General features: G+C 37.2%; 1 protein-coding gene and 1 long non-coding RNA gene across 3 annotated transcripts; one reads left to right on the forward strand and one right to left on the reverse strand.

Annotated features, from left to right (window-relative positions):
* The first annotated feature begins 7,039 nt into the window (after positions 1-7,039).
* Positions 7,040-10,025, forward strand: LOC122027853. 2 transcript variants are annotated; one of them, XR_006124552.1, is made up of 4 exons: positions 7,040-7,554; positions 7,637-7,743; positions 7,846-7,901; positions 9,506-10,025. It is a non-coding gene; the product is annotated as an uncharacterized LOC122027853 (long non-coding RNA). The 2 variants fall into 2 exon arrangements; XR_006124551.1 differs by lacking the exon at positions 9,506-10,025 and having other exon boundaries at positions 7,046-7,554; positions 7,846-8,569.
* A 5,322-nt stretch (positions 10,026-15,347) lies between these two features.
* Positions 15,348-16,822, reverse strand: LOC122026557 (protein FAR-RED IMPAIRED RESPONSE 1-like). Its single transcript, XM_042585296.1, has 2 exons — positions 16,736-16,822; positions 15,348-15,929 (listed from the first exon to the last, which is right to left on the reverse strand). Exons 1-2 carry the CDS (start codon positions 16,820-16,822, stop codon positions 15,348-15,350), a joined length of 669 nt encoding a protein of 222 aa, XP_042441230.1.
* Positions 16,823-20,309: the final 3,487 nt, after the last annotated feature.

Here is a 20,309-nt window from a genome sequence, read left to right on the forward strand (position 1 = left end):
AAAGCTTGCACTTGGCGTGGAATATTAGATGGCACACGTTTATTCATTTGGTGGCTTCTTGTCTTGATTTGGAAAGCATTGATTGGTGATTTTTTTTCTTTGACTTTGCTTCACCTTTTTGTTGATTCACGTGGAGGACACAAATGGGCAAGAAAAAGAAAGGATTCAAATATTCCCCTTTGAATTTACCAAGGGACCCACTTCCTATCTCATTTGAAGAGGATGGAGTTGTTATTATGGCAGATACTTCACATTTGGCAGAGCATGTTGAGGTGGCGGTTCAAGATGCTGAGGTGGTAAATGAGGTGGCATGTGATCCTCCAAGTCATCTTCTTTCTCTCCCTCAATCAGCTCCCTCACCTAACTTTGTCGAAGAAACTCACTCCGGCACTGCGGGAAGTGTTGAAGCTGCTGCTGGACAAACAGATCAAGATCAAGTTCCATCTATTGATGAGAAGACTACTCAAGAAACAGCTCCTCAAGGACAAAAGAAACATGTTTCCTGGGCCAATCTTTTCAAGGATAATCGTCGGACTAAGTTGGCGACTCAATTACAACAATCTCAACCAACCGGACAACGTTTGAATTTTGATTATGGAGACATTGAAACGGTGGAAGATTCGATTGGTTTTTGTTTGGTTGGTTGTTTCATGGGAAGACATCCGGGAAAGAATGGTGTATCCTTCATTGCTTCTAGATGGAAGGTGCCTTATGAATTTTACATGCACAAAAGTGGTTGGGTTGTATATCGTTTTGATACAATGCAAGATCGCGACAAAGTACTACTTGGGGGACCGTATTTTGCATATGGGATTCCTCTGTTCCTAAAGATTATGCCGCGTTGCTTTTTGTTCGATGAAGATGGAAGATACGTCCCCGCATGGGTTCAAATTCATGGTTTGCCACCAGATTGTTGGTCTCCCAAAGTTCTTGGACTCATTGGCTCAGAGATAGGAAGACCGATGTACACTGACAAATTGACCCGTACAAGGGAACGATTGACATATGCTCGGCTCTTGGTGGAGGTCTCAGTTCATGACGAAAGAATAAGAGAGGTCCCAATTACACTACCTACTGGTGCTCAACTTGATCTCAGGATCGTTTATGAAGTCATGCCCGACTTTTGTGAAGATTGTCGAAGAATTGGACATTGTAAGAAGGATTGCATGATTTCTAGAAAACATCATCCCAATCGGCCACAACCTACAAGAGGTAGACAACAATTTCAATATCGGAAAAAACAATTGATTCCTCCTCAAGGGCCTTCACAAGCCGTTGGTGAACAAGATCCTGTAGTGACTACAAAGGTTGTTGAAGAAATGGTCCCAAAGGAGATACAAACATCGCCCATTCCAAATGTACCCGAGCCTCTTTCACAACCGGTTTTAGTGTCTCCCTCTTCATCAAAGAATAGTGTGGCCTCATCTTCAAAATCAACTAATTCTCAAACCAAAGGTAAGGAGGTTGCTGCATATCAAGATCAAATTGATTCAAGTGAGGCTGCTTCTGTCACTCTAGGCACGGAGGACACTATCATTTCGGACAGCACCTTTATCCCTCATTTGATTCCGGGACCGATTGTGGAAGCGGATCCGCCCCCTACATCAACTCCAATTTCTACACATGCGGTGGTTCATCATAATGGGAGGATTTCACGGGTCAGAGCAGCCCGCCCATCTTGTGGTTGATGAAGATCGCATCTTGGAATATTAGGGGCTTCCATAAGCCTCTAAAACATGGGGGGGTCATTCATCTCCTCAAGCAAAAGGAAATTCAAGTCATAGCACTCATTGAAACTAAGCTTAATGAGGACTCCTTAGATGTTATCATGCGAAGAAAATTTTCAGGTATGGGGATGGCAAATAATTTCATTTATTCTAATAGAGGTCGTATTTTGCTTCTATGGGATATGCACAGGGTCAACTTGGATGTCCTCGACACATCGGATCAATATATACATTGCCGTGTTCGTTGTTCTATTACGGCTCGGTCTTCTTTAGTGACATTCATATATGGCTTTCATTCTATTATGACAAGGAGACCCTTATGGACTTCTCTTACCCTCCTTGGTGAAACAATTGTCGAACCTTGGCTTATTATGGGAGATTATAACTCACCATTGGCGATTCAAGACAAAGAAGGTGGGGAACCGGTTTCTAATTACGAGATACATGATTTGGAGTGCTTTGTTGACACTTGTGGATTGGTTGATCTTCGCTCTATTGGGTGTCGTTTGACATGGACAAATGGACGGGTTTCTTGCAAGCTAGATCGTGCTATGGTGAACACACAATGGCTTGCTTCGGACTATGAAAGTTATGTGGAATTTACACCCCCGGGTTGTTTATCGGATCACTCTTGTGCTATAGTTTCAACTTTTTCAAGAGAGGGAGTTTCAAATAGGCCTTTCAAATTCTATAATATGTGGGTGTTGCATGATGGATTCAAAGACTTGGTGGCAAATACATGGGAGGAGCCCGTATATGGCAATGCACAGTTTACTCTCAAGACAAAACTTACACGGTTGAAAGGCAAACTACGGGAACTTGATAAGCTTCACTTTCAACATATCAAGGAGCAAGCATCAAGAGCAAAATCTGAGCTAGAGGTTGTTCAAAGAGCTCTTCTTGATGGTGGTGAACCCCCAAGTGACTATGGCACAATAAGAAAGAAGGCGATTACACTAGCGGAGGCGGAAAGACTCTTTTATCAACAACGTGCCAAGAGTATTTATCTCAAGAATAGTGATCGATGCACCAAATTTTTTCATGACTTGGTGAAGAGAAACAACAAAAGAAATGCTATTACCACACTCATCAAACAATCCGGGGAACAAACAACTAGTTTGAATGAAGTCGCCATGGAGTTTGTGGATTATTTTCAAAGTCTCTTGGGTGAACTCGGTCAAAGCTCTCCAATTGATATTTCTTCTTTTCATGGGACTAAATTATCTCAAGCTCAAGCATCATCTCTTGAGGCTACAATCACGGAGGAAGAAATCAAGAAGGCTTTATTTAGTATAGGCGCCGATAAAGCTCCCGGTCCGGATGGTTACAATGCTAAATTTTTCACGGCGGCTTGGGACAATATAAAGGATGATTTCATCAAGGCGATTATGGAATTCTTCACTAATGGTCAGCTCCTAAAACAATGGAATCATACTTTGATAGCTCTCATTCCTAAATCCGATCATGCACCAAGAGTTACGGATTTTAGGCCTATATCTTGTTGTACGGTTTTCTACAAGGTTATCTCCAAAATATTGGCGGCAAGATTGGCAAATGTTATGGGCATATTGTTGGATCCGGCTCAAGTGGCTTTCATCAAAGGCCGGTCCATAGGTGATAACATTCATATAGCTCAAGAATTATTGAGGAAGTATGCTCGTAAGCGGGTTTCTCCAAGGTGTATGCTCAAAGTTGATTTACGCAAGGCTTTCGATACGGTTGATTGGAGTTTTCTTATGTCCGCACTTGTTGGTTTTGGTTTTCCCCAACAATTTTGTGGATGGATAAAGGAGTGTATATCAACGGTTTCTTATTCCATTAGTCTAAATGGTGGATTGCATGGTTTCTTTAGCGCAAGAAGAGGCTTGAGGCAAGGTGATCCTCTCTCTCCTTTGTTATTTGGTTTATGCTTAGAAGTCTTCTCACGTTCTATGAAAGTTGCTTCAAGATTAAGTACATTTCATTATCATCCAAAGTGTAAAGAAGTGGAGCTTACACATATAGCATATGCCGATGACCTCTTGTTGTTTGCAAGAGCCGATGCTTCTACTCTTACTCTTATTATGGATTGTCTAACGGTTTTTGGTGATAAAGCGGGCCTTCGAGCAAATCCATCGAAATCCAACTTATATATGGCCGGGGTTAGTGAACAACTACGAGAGGAGCTACTACACATAACCGGCTTTCAACAAGGCACATTTCCTTTCCGGTATCTTGGCATTCCTTTAGCTACGGAGAAATTGAGGATTGCAAATTATGGGGCTCTTCTTGACTCCATACGGAAGAAGGTTGTCTCTTGGCCGAAGCACACACTTTCTCATGCCGGAAGGTTGGAACTTGTGCGATCGGTACTTCAAGGTGTGGAGTGCTTTTGGTTGTCTATTCTTCCAATACCAAGTGGTGTTATTGACAAGATTTATGGCATCTCACGTTCCTTTGTATGGTCAACAAAACATCCACCAATCTCATGGGCTTCTATATGTCTACCCAAAGAAGAAGGTGGATATGGTTTACGTGACTTGCAAACATGGAATATGGCTCTATTATGTCGGAATCTATGGAATATTCAAAATCGACGAGAGTCTCTTTGGGTTCGATGGGTTCATCAACACTATCTTCGAAATATGGATTTTTGGCAATGGAGAAGTAAGCCTTCGGATTCTCCCCTTATTAAACGCTTACTTTTTATTCGTGATGAACTTGTACAGCGAACTACCTCTATTGGCGCCGCAAATATGAAAATGATAGAGTGGTTTGCGGGGGAAAATAAAGGGACGGCTTTGGCGTATGAGTTTTTCCGTCCAAGAGCGGCTAAAGTGGATTGGTTTTCGGTGTTATGGAAGCCATACATTTTGCCCAAGCATAGGTTCACATCTTGGTTACTTGCTCATGGAAGATTAAGAACGGCGGACACCATCCCTTATGAGCCCAACAAATTATGTGCTTTATGCCGCCAACAAGATGAATCCAATACTCATCTTTTCTTTGATTGTGAGATTGTCAAGCCTCTACTTGATAAGGTCAAGACATGGATGGATATCAATTTTGACATCACCGATATGGCCTCTTATCTTGATACATTTCGACAACATTATAAAGGTAAAGGACGACAAATGAAAGCAAGACATCTTGCCTTATCTTCCATGATTTATCTCATATGGAATGCACGTAACATGAGTCGATTTGAGAATGTGGTTCCTTGCTTTGAGAAGATATTCCACAAAGTCCAAGTTCATGTTTGGCGCTTTGTAGATATCAAGTGATTCTTTTGTAATGTGTGGTAATGCTTTGTGATATGCTCGGGTTTCATACAAAGTCCAAGTCATGTTTGGTACTTTGTAGACATTAGTGAGATGATGATGAGTGATGTTTGTGTAATGGTGTCATACAAAGTCATAAATCTCTTATGCACTTTGTAGTCATCATATGATTGTATTTTGTTCTTTTTGGGAGTATAATACATTTACCTTCCCAAAAAAAAAAAAAAAAGATTAAATATAAACGAGTAAGATACTTGAGATGCTCACATATTTTCACGAATATGCATTACCTAATCAAACCAACAAAGAAAAATCCAATCTTTTACCCAAATATCAAGGATGACGGGCAAGAATGTTGCATTTTTAATCTAAAAAAATACAGACCAATCACCATCTCGCAGGTTGGAACCCACAAGCACGTACCTTAGAATAAACCCAACAAACAATTCCACTAGTAATCGACCGGGTCGAAGGGGAAAGATGGAGGGAAACAACCAAGATTTTGCGAAGAGATGGATCGACGAGAAAGCGCAGGATCTTGCTCCAATTCTTTGGAAGACGAAGACAAAAGGGGGGGGGGGGGGTAGCTACCTTCCTCCCCCGCCTTTCCTCCCTGTTTCTCACTCTAGCTCTATCGTGGCTCAGCGGTGGCGACGAACTTGCTGGTGAGAGTTGGTAAACAAAGAGGAAACGAACAACGCTGGGTCAGCCTGCTATGAAGAGGGAATGAAGGTGGGTGGTTCGGCGGAGATGTTCAGCGAAAGAAGGATTCAACTTAAAAGGGTTATGCGGAAAGGAGTTCAGAGGAGCGGTTAGGTGGAGAGGAGTTCGCAAAGAGGGGATCGTCGGCATAGAGGGGGTTCGGTAGCGTGAAGAGATAAAGAAAGAAAAATGTGAAGAGATCGTGGATGGAAATGCTTAGGGTTTGAGAAGGTAAAGGAGACGCGGCGGCAAAAAATTTTGGGGAGAGGGAAAGAAAAACTCGGCGGCAAAAAATGGTGAAGGGAAAAAAACGGCGAGGGGAAAAAATAATGGTGTTCAACAACACTTAATAGACAATGGTTTTTAAAAATCATTGTCGTAACCCCCAAAAAAACGCACATAGACAAAGGTTTTAAAAAACCGTTGTCGTAGCCTTTAAAAATCGTTGTCGTAGCCCCAAAAAAGTATAAATAGACAACGGGTTTTAAAAAGCTATTGTCGTAGACAAAAAAAAATTGTTAAAAGACAACGGTTTTTGTTAAAACCGTTGTTAAAAGGCAAAAAGACAACGATTTGGTATAAAACCGTTGTCGTTTGAGTGTTGTTGAATGAGGATTTTCTTGTAGTGACAAGTTTAGTATATAGGATTTTTACTTTTATATAGACTGAACATTGATCCAAAATTTGTTGATTATATCTATATATTTTCTATTTGAATTGTATGACACATTTCTGATTCAATATAAGAAAAATGATCCGTTGTACTTTCATAGTATTTTAATTAGTGTTATTTATAAGGGTTTAATTAAGCAATTCATGGTGTAAATATAATAATACTGGTTTTGTAAATAGAAAAAACAATGTTTTTTATGTGTCGCAAGTGCTGTTTTTGTAAGAAACAATAACGCTTTTTAACCGTTCTAAAAGTGTTGTCTTTGCAAAAAATGATAACACCTTTTTGTGTTGCAAAAGTGTTGTCTTTGTAAAAAATGACAACACTTTTTATTTGTTGTCTTTGAGTGAACTTTTAACAACAGTGCTTTTAATAACATTTTTTCAACCACATAGTGTGGTTTTGTAAGATATGCGAATTTTTAAAAAATAATAAATAATAATAATAATAAAAATGTTGTTGAAGAAATAACCATGTGGGAATTTTTAAGAGTTTTTAGAAATTTTTCTGGATTTTAACGGAGGTCGTATGACTAGTTTTGTGGGGATAAATCAGTTGTGTTAAGTGAGGCCTATTAGGAATATTCAAATTAAGGGGGAATTGATTAGGACTGGACTTAGACTTTAATTAAAGCTAAACTAAGTTTGAGATTAATATCACTGTACCTAGCTTTAAAAAGCCGTAAACCCCTCTTCCTTTTCCCGATTCCCTTCTCTGTTCTTTGCGTCCCCGATCCTCGCCACCGGTGATTCTTCTCCTCTTCCCCCTCTCGGCGTTGCCGGCGCAGATCAACTACCTGAGTGTTGAGGAGGGAAGCTATAACCGTTCCTCTCTTCTTCCTCTCTCTCTCTCTCTCTCTCTCTCTCTCTCTCTCAGATGACCCAACGCTGACGGAGGGTGATTCTTCTCCGACGATCTTGTTCTCTCCGCATCGCCTGAGGTATGTCGCCGGATCGCGAAGGTATTGATGTTGTCCAAGCCATCTCCGGTGGAGCGATCGCTTCCTCGGTGGTTTCTTGCACACGATCGACGAGATCTGGCTCTAGGGCACCGCGAGGAGCCTTGACTCACGTCGTTCCCAGTCGATCGATTCTCTTCATTCATCCTCTTCAATCTGTTTCTGGAGAGTGATATGTTGCTCCACATCTGCTGGATCGAAACGGGCGACACCACCTGGAAGCGATTAATCGAGGTATGCTTCATCTGGAATCATACAGCTTCAAAGATCTTGTGTAATTGGTTCCCTTTGTGATGCTCTCTCTGATCCGAACAAGGAGGAGGCGTTGGATCAGTATACTGTGGATTTCCTCCGTGTCGATCACTACTCTCTTCCTTTCTTGCGACTGTTGAGGTTTCGGTTGAAAATTGGGGTTCGATTGAGGTAAGTATTGTCCTGTTGGTTAGGGTTTTAGCAATTTATAGCTTTATAGGTTAGTTCTGGACTGATTCTTGGAAGAATTGGTGTGTATGTATTCTTTTGTAGCTTCCGGGCAGAGGCTGGTAGGGCTGTGAGCTTGTGATTCGTTGCTATACCTCGAGGTAAGCAATTTTCCAGTGAGGTATTACTGTTATTCCCATTAGTAGGTTACTAAATTAGGTTTTCTAATGGGGATAGAGTTTTGTTCTTGCTTAGATCAATTAGTAGTGGATGGTTGTATTTCTAAATCCACATTGATACTATATTACCATGTTAAAAATCAGATTAGGTGTTAGATTGGAAACTATGTGTATGGATAAGGATTTAAAGGCGAATCATATTTGAGCTTAATCTAATTGATTATGGAAAGTTAGGGTTATTCTATTTTGAGCAATTATGAAAGGAGAAGTAGCTTTAATTTAATTAATAGAAGGGGGCATTAATTAGGGTTAGTTAATGCGTTAAGGATAGCTATTTCTTTTGATACACGATTTATACATCATAGTATATGTATATACTTTGATACATTGTATGATACATGACCTTGATCGAGTATGAGCTGTGTGACGTGGGTGGTTCTGTTAGATACAAGACGTATTGAGGGGGGTATTTCTTTCTTACTTCTTATTTAGTTCTTTGAACTTAAAGCATGGCTATATTTTTGGATGTTAAGTTTCCTTTACCTTAAATCTGTAAGTTTGCTTGTTTTCCTGCTTGTTACTTCTGCTTGATCTTGGATGTAATCTAGTTTAATTCGATATAGTCTTGACTCTTGTTATCTGAACTCTGTAACATATACACATGTAGAGTTTGTATCATAGGGATGTCCAGTTTATTCGGTTAACATGCTGATTTTGTATATTGATGTTGAGTATACACATGATTGGTATGTGTTGTTGGAGTTGCATAATTGATTGACCATTTGTATTGTGGTGTATGCATATACGTTTGTTGTGGTTATTGGAGGCGTTATTGGTTATTGCATAATTGATGATAGTGTCTATATTGTGATTATTCACATCATGTTCATCATTCATTAAATGCCGACGACTATTGTCTCACTTTATGGTGAAGAGAGTTGTCAGTTATTTTGGTTTAGTGTCGCACACTCGGCCACTGATGGGTAATGATAGCTGGAGTAGTTGCCGCTTGTCTTGTCGTGCCACCCGGTCACGAGGCTTGTGATATCCAACGTTGTGAGCAGTCAGGGACCCTGATGCTATATAGTTAGATAACTAGTAGCGAACTATCGCCTCGACCACTCTATAGTGGGCTGGAGGGTAGTACAGTTATCACGGACCCAAGCCTCTCGGCCATACAGGGGTCGTGGTGTCTAGAGAGATGGCGGGGGTGACTATGGAGCATGCATGCGCATTTTGCATAGGATGCATGGTGCATCTGTGGAGATATATTTGCATACATGCCTAGTAGATATTAGTTGCATGTGATTGTGAGGTGTTGCACTTGTTTGAGCTATGATTACTACATTTGGTTGTCATACTTCATACATGTCATTTATTTTACATGTATATATATATATATATATATATATATATATATATATATATATATATATATACAATTATGATACTATGCGCAAGCTTATTTTACGCGCCTGTGCGCAACTGTCAACGTGGCATCCCACTTGTTTTTTTTGCCTTTTATTTTTCTTTCCTCTGTCGCATCAATTGAAATTTCCTTTAATTTCTAAAACCTAACCTTTCAGCGACGAAGTTCTCGCGAGGTCGCTCGCTGATTAGCGGGTGTGACAGATTCGCTTATCAAATTTTGGCGCCGTTGCCGGGGATACGGTGTTTTATAATTTTAGGATTGTTATTTATCTTGAAAACTTTAAAATTTTGGTTGTTTCAATTGCTTTCATGCTTATATATCCATGTGTTTGATTTTATTTGTTCCTGAGTCTTCTGATTTTATTTGCTAGTATTTCAGTGTAAGAATAGGAAATTCTTTTTACCATGGATCTATATTATCAGCAATTTGGAGATTGGAGTCAGAGTTATTATTATCAGCCTCAGACTGAGATTTATGCGCCTGAATATCAGTATGAGGATGTACAAGAAAAATTTGTGGAGTCAATTTGGAAATTTAATGAAGTTATGCAGCAAATGAGTGAGCATCAAGAGCAACAATTTGCAAGGATACAGAACATTCAGAGTTAGTTAGATCAAATTGCATCATCCATTAATCAGTTACAAGCACAAAACTGCAGTGGAGAGATGGAGAGTAGTGGTTTTGTCAGGCCTGACCCTACTCCCATTTATTCACAAGAATTTTCTAGTATCAATTGTGATGATGATGTAGTTGTTAAAATTCCTGATTCTACTGATGTTGTTGCTTTAGATGATTTGAATCATGCAGGTATTGTTGCAGAAGATAATTTAAGCGTAGGGGAATGCTTATTGGAAGCATTACCTCAAGAATCACCTGGATTTGATGATGATGATGAAGAGAGTGTAGGGACTTGTGCTATGGAGCCAAGCACCCAAGAATCACTACATGAAGTTGTACGTTCACCAGAACAAGAGCTTGAGCCATTTCTTGATGAAAAGGAGGTAATAATCACCACTCCAGGTACCTTTCAACACGATAAGGTAAGTATTATTTGTGATACATCAGAAAATTTCATAGAGGTACCATTTATTGATTTTATTAGATGTGAATCATTTCTTGAAATATCTTTTACCCACACTAATTTTCTCCTATTTTCTTTTTACCCCACATGTGTGTGGGAGGTGTTTTCTTTGATTGATGTTGTAGGAGAACATAAGCTTCCGGAGTGGGTGCTTAAACTGAACCGCCTCAGAACTCCAGAAAGAATTTTCAAGGGAAAAAGGATTAATAAGAAGAATTTGAGTGGAACCAAAAGTACTCCACTACCGGGGTGACTTCTTCTTCTAAACCTTCATCAACCACCGGGAATGAAAGGGGAGTTGGTTCCAATTTCGCTTCCTTTTGCGTTTTAATTCATGCTTTGTTAATAAATTCTTGCTTTATACGTGTCTTTAGTTTAATACTTTTCATTTGCATTTTAGTTTCATACTTTGCATTTGCACTTTGTTTATACATTTTGCAATTTTATTTCCATACTTTACATTTAGTTGGTATACATATCATGTCATTTGAATAAAATTTTCCATGAGAATTTTCTAAGTAATACTTTTAAGATGGTAAGAGCTTCTAAAATTTGATCATCAATTTTAGGTCATTGGACATGATTGAATGCTCTACTTACATGATATTGGTTAAAATGGTGGTGGATTCCATTTTGATTAATCAAGCTTGATTGCATGAAAATACCTAGAGAGGACCACCTTAAGCCTAAACACTATTATTTTCTCTTGTGTGGCATGCGCTCATAGCAAATTAAACTCTAGAACTTGCTTTGATTCTTTTCAAAGTCACAATAGCATATGTATGCATGGAAAAGAAGGACATTTGTCATTTTTGTTCTATCATATTTTCCATTTTTTTCTCCACAATTTTCTTGAAACATTTTCATCTAATATTCTAATTCTTGATTCCCTTTGCTTGTCATTATTTCGTTGAGAGTATTGGTTGAATTCTTGATGAGTTAGATTGTGTAAGATGACCAAGTTTTAAGTGTGGGGGAGATGCATACAACTTTTGAATGCTTGGATTCATTTGTTAATGGATGAGATTCAAATTCAAGCCAAAGATGAAGTTTTGGGAAGATGTAATAGAGTTAAATGCTTAAGGTTTTTAAAGTTGGGATGCTACTGTGCTAGAAAGAAAATGTTGAAAATATTGCCATGAATGAAGTGCTCTTAAGATTGTATGCTAAATGAATTCATTTCTTGAGTTTTATCATGTCAAGAACAAGTTACAATTGCTTTGGATTTTGAGACTTGATACTATGTTGATACATTTAAAACTCTAGGAGACACATGTTGGAAGAATATGTTGATGTGTTTAATTCTTCAGAGATTAGAATGAAGCTGAAATTTGCATGTGTTGCATTGTTTTTAGCAGTTATTTTAGGAATTAAATGTGGAAGGCTTAAGTTAAGTTAAAAAAAATCTATTTTGAATTCCTGAAAGTAGGATTGCTTAACAAGGATGGATCAGGACACTTGAAATTCTGTAACAATTCTGCAGATTGATTAATTCTGGACAGTGCTTCTAGGTGAACTAATGGACATAGCTGCTGATTGGATTTTGGACTATGAAAAAAAAAAAAATTCAGAATGAGTAGCAGTGATCATTGCACAAAAATCTGCAGAGACAGTGAAGGCTGCAAAAACATGGAAATGAGGAGTTAGTATCAAAGTTGTGCTGGAATTCAGGAGCAGTTTTAAAACCAATGTGAAACTCAAGTTAAGTTCTGTTTTGTGCTGTAACAAATGGGATTTTTGCTTCCATGGCATCTGCAGAATAAGAAAGGATGAAATTCAGCACAGAATCTGGATACAGAAATGCAGGAATTGAAGTTGTGTACATTCATTGTGGAAGTTTTGAATTTTTAGCAGTGAAAGAAACAAGTGGATTGCTACAAATTCTAATTGCTGAACTGAAAACTGGAAAACCAGAATTCAGCAGGCATAATGGATTTCAAGGGAATATAAGTTCTGGATTTAGGTCGTGTGATTACATAACAAAATATCTGAGTTTTGAAGTTGATTTTGATGTAAATGCTAGTGAGAAATCTATGTGCCATTTCCTATCAACAATGAGTATTGAGTGGATCCTGTTGCTGAACCTTGCTTATTCTGGACAGTTTAAAGTTCTGAATTTGAAGTAGAAGAGGTTGCTGTTAGGCAAAAATTTCAGAAGCTTTTGAGCATCTTGAGTGGGTGATGATTTATGCCATTAATTAATTATGGAATGCCAATGAGGATATTGGAGTTTGCTTGGCAAACAATTGATAAAGTGGGGTGCAAAAATTGGGAAATTGCAGAACATGAGAAGTGTAGAAAGTTGGTATCAAGACGTATCAAAAAAAAAATTAGAAGGAGCACTTAAACAAAGTAGAAGTTTAAGTAAAGATCTGGTACCTTCAGAAACAAATGGTGTTACAGTACTACATTATCTCCTACAAATTGGATAAAATTGATTTGTGATTTCTGAAACTAGTATCATGTTTAGAAGTTTTTGATTGATTCTGTTGAGTCTGTTTTCTGAATCTGACCAGCAAACTTCAGTGCAAGAGTTCAGTAGGTTGTTATGAGTTGGAATTGTCACAGATCTGTTTCGGAATTGGACTTTTTGATATTGTATCAAAGGCTTTGAAAAGGAAGAAGGCAACAATTGCAAAGACTTGATTCTGAATTCTGATATGCAGAAATGAAGAAGGCTGTAAACTGTTTGCTGATCAGAATTGTACTGAAATCAGGCTCCTATTATCTCAGAAATTGTGATGCAATTCTGTTCTCTATCCACAGTTCTGGAGTTTAATTCTGAATCCGCTGAAACTGGACTGCAATTTTGTTCTCTATTGAACTCTACAACAAGGATTAAATTTGTAAGCTAGTTCAAAAGGGATTGAAACTAAAATGCTTATACATTGAACTCACGAGTCAATGTGGCCAGAAGAAAAGAAAATCTGCAGAAGAAGGAAGAGTTGCTGAGTTGCTGCACATGTGAATTCTTGATACTGCACATGTAAATTACATATATAAATTTATGAATGTGAACCATTTTCCAGTAACATATGCCTCTTTAAATAAAGTCCGAATTGAAAACCTAAATGATACTGGAAAACGGTTTTCAATTCAGACTTTATTTAAAGAGGCACATGTTACTGGAAAACGGTTTCACATTCATAAATTTATATATGTAATTTTGAATGCTAAGTTGGTATATGCTAGTCATTATTAAAAAACGTATCTACCGTTCGATAGTAGTGTTGTACTCCTGAGGTGCCTTGGAACCAGTTAATTTATCTCTTCCTGTTGCAGGATGATTACTCTAACTGATGAGCTTCCTGAAGCAAAGCTACAACATATTCACGCAAGCGTAACTATTTGATACTACAATAAGATGTTAGGAACGAGTTGATCATGCTAATACAGATATCTAATCATTTTTATTTTAACACAGCAATTCCAACTTCCAAGCATGGGAGTTCACATCAAAGTGGAACCGAGAGATGCAATCAAGAAGTTTGTGCCAATTTACAATTTACAACTTACAATTTACAATCACAATTCAAAGTCGTTGGAAGTGATCAAAACAATAGAAATAAACACCAATAGATAAAATAATCCTTCATCATAGCCACATTTAATTAAATCTTCCAAAAATGATATGAAATATTTTAAAAAATTTACATCGTTAAGATTAAACAGTGAGAAAAAATAATACATCAACAGCCTGCTCAAATGTAAAACCTATGAATCTTGTATCTTTTCAACAGTATGCTCAAATGTCTCTCTAAGCACTAGATATGGGACATTGTCATCTTCTCCACCTTTAGGTGCTGCAGCTTCAGGTGCTTATCTCCTCAAGTTATCTATATTATCAGGACGTGAGGGACCAAATGTTCACACAAATGCTAATGATAAGATAGCAAGCAAGGCATTGAAGAAGAATACCATTGTCAGTCTCATACTTGTTATTGAATCTACAAAAGTTTTATCCTAGCGCATATTGTTTGAACTTGCAACAATAAAGGCAATTGTTAACAATTGTTAATTTCAATATCTCAATCAATCAACAATAATAATTTTATAAAATTAAACTTTGATAGTATCAACAATAGATGTCAATTCTTCTTCATATATGTCGTCATCGCTGTTATGATGATTATCTATAGTTGATCTGACAATCAACACATCGTTATATTTATAAAATTTAATAAAAATAATTGATTTTCAAATAAAATTATCATACAAATGCGGAATTAATTGACACATACCTTTGCTGTAAAATTGGACAATTACACTTGTCATGTGACACACCTCGATGGCCACATCCACGACATAACCGAGACTTTAAAATTGACTTCTCTTTTGATGATTTCATTCTCTTCCCACATCCTTTTGTTCTTACTAAAGAAGGATCAATAATATTAGGAGTCTTATCAATGAATTTATTTCTTTGACTTCCATTGTCACATGGTTTATTAGTGTTCATCTCTTGAATTTTGTTGTAGATATAATCAAATTGTTCATCCAAGAAGTTTGTCCCCTCATCAGTCAAAGATGCATCATCAATTAGCACTGAAGCTTTATAGGATAACCTGGAGTGTCTTGACATCAAAACTCTTTCTGGATCATCAATGAAATTTTGCTCCCCCAAAGCATGTATTGCTCCAACCTTTGCATCTCGTGTATATTGTTTGAGTATATACTTATCTGGCAAATGAAACACTTGGTTGATACGAAAAAAGGCTAACATATGCCTGCATGGAATGCCATCGAACTCAAATTTTCTACAGCTACAAGATATGTTATCCTTATGTTTGTCATGTGTGAGCACCCTTGGTTTGGAGGAAGAACTACTTTGAAAATTCATCACATGATAAACCACTGAGTCAACTCCCATAGATGTTTGTTTCACATAATAACCATGGATCTCACTTAATTCACTTTAAAACTCCAACAATTTCTTTTTCGTGTACAACTTAACCATTTGAGTTTCCATTGGCCAGTTCGTCTTAATCCTAGGATGCTCATTCATATCAATATGGCCAGCAACTAACTCACTGTGTCTTTGGTGTTTCAGTTCCCTATTGAAACGGATGATAAAATCCATCAATGAGTTCTTATTTGAAACATATCTCTTAAAAAATGCATGTGAACCTTCAGATCTTTGACTACTTGACATTCCAGCACAAAATATATGACTAAAATATGCTGGCACCCACTTGTGTCGCAATTCATACATCGAAGACAACAATTCATTTTTCTCCAAGTTAGCACACTTAATAACCTCTTCCCATGAATTTTCAAATTCATCAGGTGTGGTAGAATTCCCAATGACATTCTTTATGCTTTGGTAGTAGTCACGAAAAGTTAAAGGGTGTAATTTACTTGAAAATTTGTTCAGTATGTGCCATAAATAATATCGATGCACTGTCTGAGGGAAAACTTGGGCAATGACTTTCGTCATAGCAGGATCCTGATCAGTGATGATCACATTTGCTGCACCTTTAGGCATAGCTTCTATGAACTTGTTAAGCAACCAAACAAAAGACTCAGTTTTCTCATCACTTATAAAGCCGCAACCAAAAATAATTGTCTGATGATGATGATTAACTTCTACAAATGGTGCAAAAATTAACCCATATTTGTCGGTGTTATATGTTGTCAAATACAACTACATCACCAAATACATTGTATGTCGTCCTTGATACTTGATCTGCCCAAAAACACCTACTAAATCTGTTATCTGAATCAGCCTCATAATCAAAGAAAAAAGCTGAATTCTTCTCTTTCTTAGATGCAAATAATTCGATTAGTGTTTCAGCATCGATACCTTTTTGTTCATCCCTTAGTTTTTTCTCAAAGTTTCTAACATCTCTTTCTGTGCAACGTACCATCTCAGGCCCTCCATACTATATCTCCAATAATCGCATTTGTTGGCAAGTTGGCACATTGGCCTCTGAAAACTGTTGAATCAATGCTTTCTTTGCTATCGAAACATTACGGTGTGAGCGTAGCAAATACACCTTTGAAGGAGTCGAGAGTGGATGATTATGACCTTCCATGAAATTAGTGACAACCCAATTAGGTCCAGTTCATTTTTTTGACAAGTGAAATCTTTGACTTACAACCAGTTCTAACTTCGCCACGTGCTCCTTTCCTCGTCCGTTGATCACCTTTTGCCTGTTTATTTTGTTGATCATTTGTATGCCCTTCTTTAAAGCATACAAATGTTTTCCACACAACTTCATTTGTCATCTTATTTTTCTTACTATTATTTATCCTTGCACTAAATCCAGATTCTCGTGCATATTGGTTATAGAATGAAAATACCTCCTTTATTGATGAGAATTCCATCCCATATTTTGGCTTTTGATCATCTGCAACTTGGGGAATGTATAGCTGATCATTTTCTTCCATTGCTAGGGAATTTCAGATTTAAATGAAGTGAAGCTCTGCATATCACCATATAACCCCACAAACATTCTAAATCAAATAGACATAAGAAAAAGAATATTGCTAGATTGTGAAGGTTTGATAAGTATCATATAACAAGTGTGTCGTTTGGTAGAATAGTTAAAAATTAGCTAGTAATATAACATAATATTCTCATGTGGTGGTCATCGCCAATGAGAAATGTTTACATTCAGCATCAAAGAAACAAATAGAAGGAGAGAAAAATTATAAACCATGAAGATTCTAGTGTATGTATACATTCAGCATCATAGAAATAAATCAAAGAGGCTGACAATGGCAAAACTTTTACCACTATAATGATAACCATGGACAATGGGAAATAGAATGGATGTGTTATATCTTTGCAAATAAGCAATAAATATAGGATATTTCAACGAATACAATTCTTAGCTTTATATACTATGCCCATTAAAAATTTAGATGCACAGTACCTCATTTTCTACAAGTTCTAAGCATGGTCAAGAGGGGTGTCATTATTTGGCACGAAATGTTAGTAACATTATTTTGGAAAATAATTTCTCTCTTGATGTTTCAACTTGCTTAAAGAAAATAACACTTGCAAGATGTGGAGCATGGTGAGCAAGTGATCACAGGTAGCATAGAATTGCATTCTCTCACTAATAAGTCTTTTGAAAGAAGTTCAATGGAACTTGAAAGAAACAAAAATGAGTTAGAGTTGCACGTAACTCAGCTAGAAGAAGAAAATGTCGAGCTATCAGAACTTGTATTTGCTTTAGAAGCCTAACTAAGTTACATAAAAAATGACGAAGAATCCATCCTGCTGGACCTAGAAGATACAAGCTCACTTGTTGCTGGTTTGAAGAAAGAAGTTGACATCAAAAGGTAGAAACGGAGTTGCATCGACAGGTTACACTTCACGAAATTGAATTGGATGAAAAAAGAAATGATTTCTATAAGCAAGTTGAACTACTAGAATTGAAGATTGCTTCGATTCAAGCAGGAGGCTATATCTGAGAGTGAAGAGGATAGAGACACAACAGGGTTTTCTTGCAAGAAAAAAGTTTTGCTATTAGAAACATAATAGGGAGGGGTCTCACGGTGAGGGACGGCGGTAGGGGCAGCATGGCGTCGGCGGCTCTCGACAGACAGCGGCGGCAGCGACGAAAGACGGCGGGAATCGGCGAGCGAGGAATGTCGAGGCGAGGGCTGCGAGGATCAGAGAGCGACGAAGGGGGCTCTCTACAGACAGCGTCGATAGCGGTAGCGACGAAAGATGGCAAGGATCGGCGAGAGAGGAAGAGGAACGTCAAGGTGGGGATTGGCGAGCGGCCTCGCGAGAACTTCGTCGCTGAAAGGTTAGGTTTTAGAAATAAAAGGAAATTTCAATTGATGCGGCAGAGGAAATAAAAATAAAAGGCAAAAAAAACAAGTGGGATGCCACGTTGACAGTTGCGCATAGGCGCGCAAAATAAGCTCGCGCATAGTATCATATATATATATATATATATATATATATATATATATTACACAGGTGTTACGAGTAGATCTGTGGCTGACCCGATGAGTTTACTGATCATTGTATTATTGTATTGATTCTGGTTGGGTATTTTCATTTATTGTGTCAGGTAGGATCATATAAGTTGTTGTATCAGATATGGTTAGGTATGTTATATTTTGACAGCATGATCTTATTCTTTATTTCCCTATGGAGACTGTATATTTTGATTCCTATATCATTATATAAACCATGCTTTAATCAGTTTATTACCCGCTGAGTTACCTATACTCACCATCCCGTTTATACCATTATGATTTTAGATAGTAGATAGATGATATAGAGTTGCTTGGAGTATGTTGCCGGCCGATCCCACTTCTCATATCATATTTGAAGATTTTTATCGATTTTATTTCTACTTGTATTTTAGCATTCAGCGGTTTTAGTATTGTATGAATTTGTCTGTGTTTGGAGTTTGATACGTGGTGTTTTGCTATCGTGATCTTGTGGTTGTGTAAGCCTAATTGGCTAGCAAACTTTAGTTGTGGACTGTGAATTTTTTCTCTTCGTTTTTCCGTTGTGTTTTTGATACAGCCGTGTGGGTTGAATATTAACTGCGTGGTTATTTCCAGTTTGTTCCAGCCGTGTGGGCTGATGGTTATATGGATGTATTATGTGCTTCGGATTGTCACCAGTACAAGGGAGATGCTGTCGCAATTTTATCAGTAGGGACTCTTCCGGGGCGTAACAGGTTTAGAATTGAAGATATATTTTCCACAACTGGGATATTACCTTGCACATCAACACAAAGTTGATTTGAAGTTGCATCTCTTTGATTATTCAATGTATCTTGTATGCTTGGACTATATGTAAAAGTATTGATTCAATAAAAAAAAAGAATTAAACACAGTTAGTCAATAAATTTGTGATGCATAAAATGAGATATTACATTATTTGATTGAATGTGTACTTATAGTTCGTGGTTGCATATCTACCTCAAATTGAATTTTAAAATGAAATTTCCTATTAGTTCGACATTTAGAAGTCATTTCTACTATAAGTAATAGTTAATTACATATTAAATATAATAAAAAGTGAATAGTTAAAAATAAAAAAGAAATGCACGTCACCATATATCATTCATACACAATATAGTAAAAAACTTTCAACTCCATTTCTATACTTCTTAATTTGTCTTAGTAAAAATATTCAACTCTTATTCATAATGATTATACAAAAAACACTTATTAAAATAAATTTAATAATATGATATATTGTTAAATTTTAAAATATATATATACTAAATTTAACACTCATAAATGAAGAACTATGCCACAAAGTAAAATTCAAGTAATAAAAACAATAACTATGCTTGAAGGGACAACCTAAATGAATCCATGCTCACAAGGTAAAAAGAAATGGATCTCTATCCCCTCTACGGTCATAACTTCAATCAAGAACAAAGAGAGTGTCATTGCGTAGGAAGTAAACTAAATCTTACATATAATGAGAAAACATTAAAATGAAACTAAAATAAGAAATACACATTGATCCCAAATTTGATTTTATACTATGAAAATCTACAAGGAGAGAAACTGATCAACATAGCTATAAACCAGGGTCAAAGTATTTATCTAATTTTGCTCACTAAGTACTCATACCAGAATGTTTGTGATACAAATTTTAACTCGATGATTGTATGTGGATGAGTTGATGGAGAAATTGATGGATCACACACCATGGAGATTGCATCAAGATCAGTTTTTTTAGGCTAATCAAAGGAATAATAAATAATAAAAAAGGAGTGAATTAATTTATACTGCTTGATTAGGGATTTTGAGTGAATAATCAAAATCATGGCGACCTTCTAGATATCCGTATCAAAACTTTCCAGTTTCGTAACGAATTAGGGATCATTGCAGCAAAAGGCGAAACCCTCGCCCCCAGGGCCCCCACCGACCGGACCCATGGTCA

The sequence above is a fragment of the Zingiber officinale genome, chromosome 10A (genome assembly GCF_018446385.1).
Source record: "Zingiber officinale cultivar Zhangliang chromosome 10A, Zo_v1.1, whole genome shotgun sequence".
NCBI lineage: Eukaryota > Viridiplantae > Streptophyta > Magnoliopsida > Zingiberales > Zingiberaceae > Zingiber > Zingiber officinale.

Coding starts and splice junctions, on each gene's coding strand:
- LOC122026557 (XM_042585296.1), bottom strand. CDS start 16,822: ATGGAAGAAAATGATCAGCTATACATTCCCCAAGTTGCAGATGATCAA. Junction 15,930..16,735: donor AATTCTCATCAATAAAGGAG/GTATTTTCATTC, acceptor TTGCTTAACAAG/TTCATAGAAGCTATGCCTAA.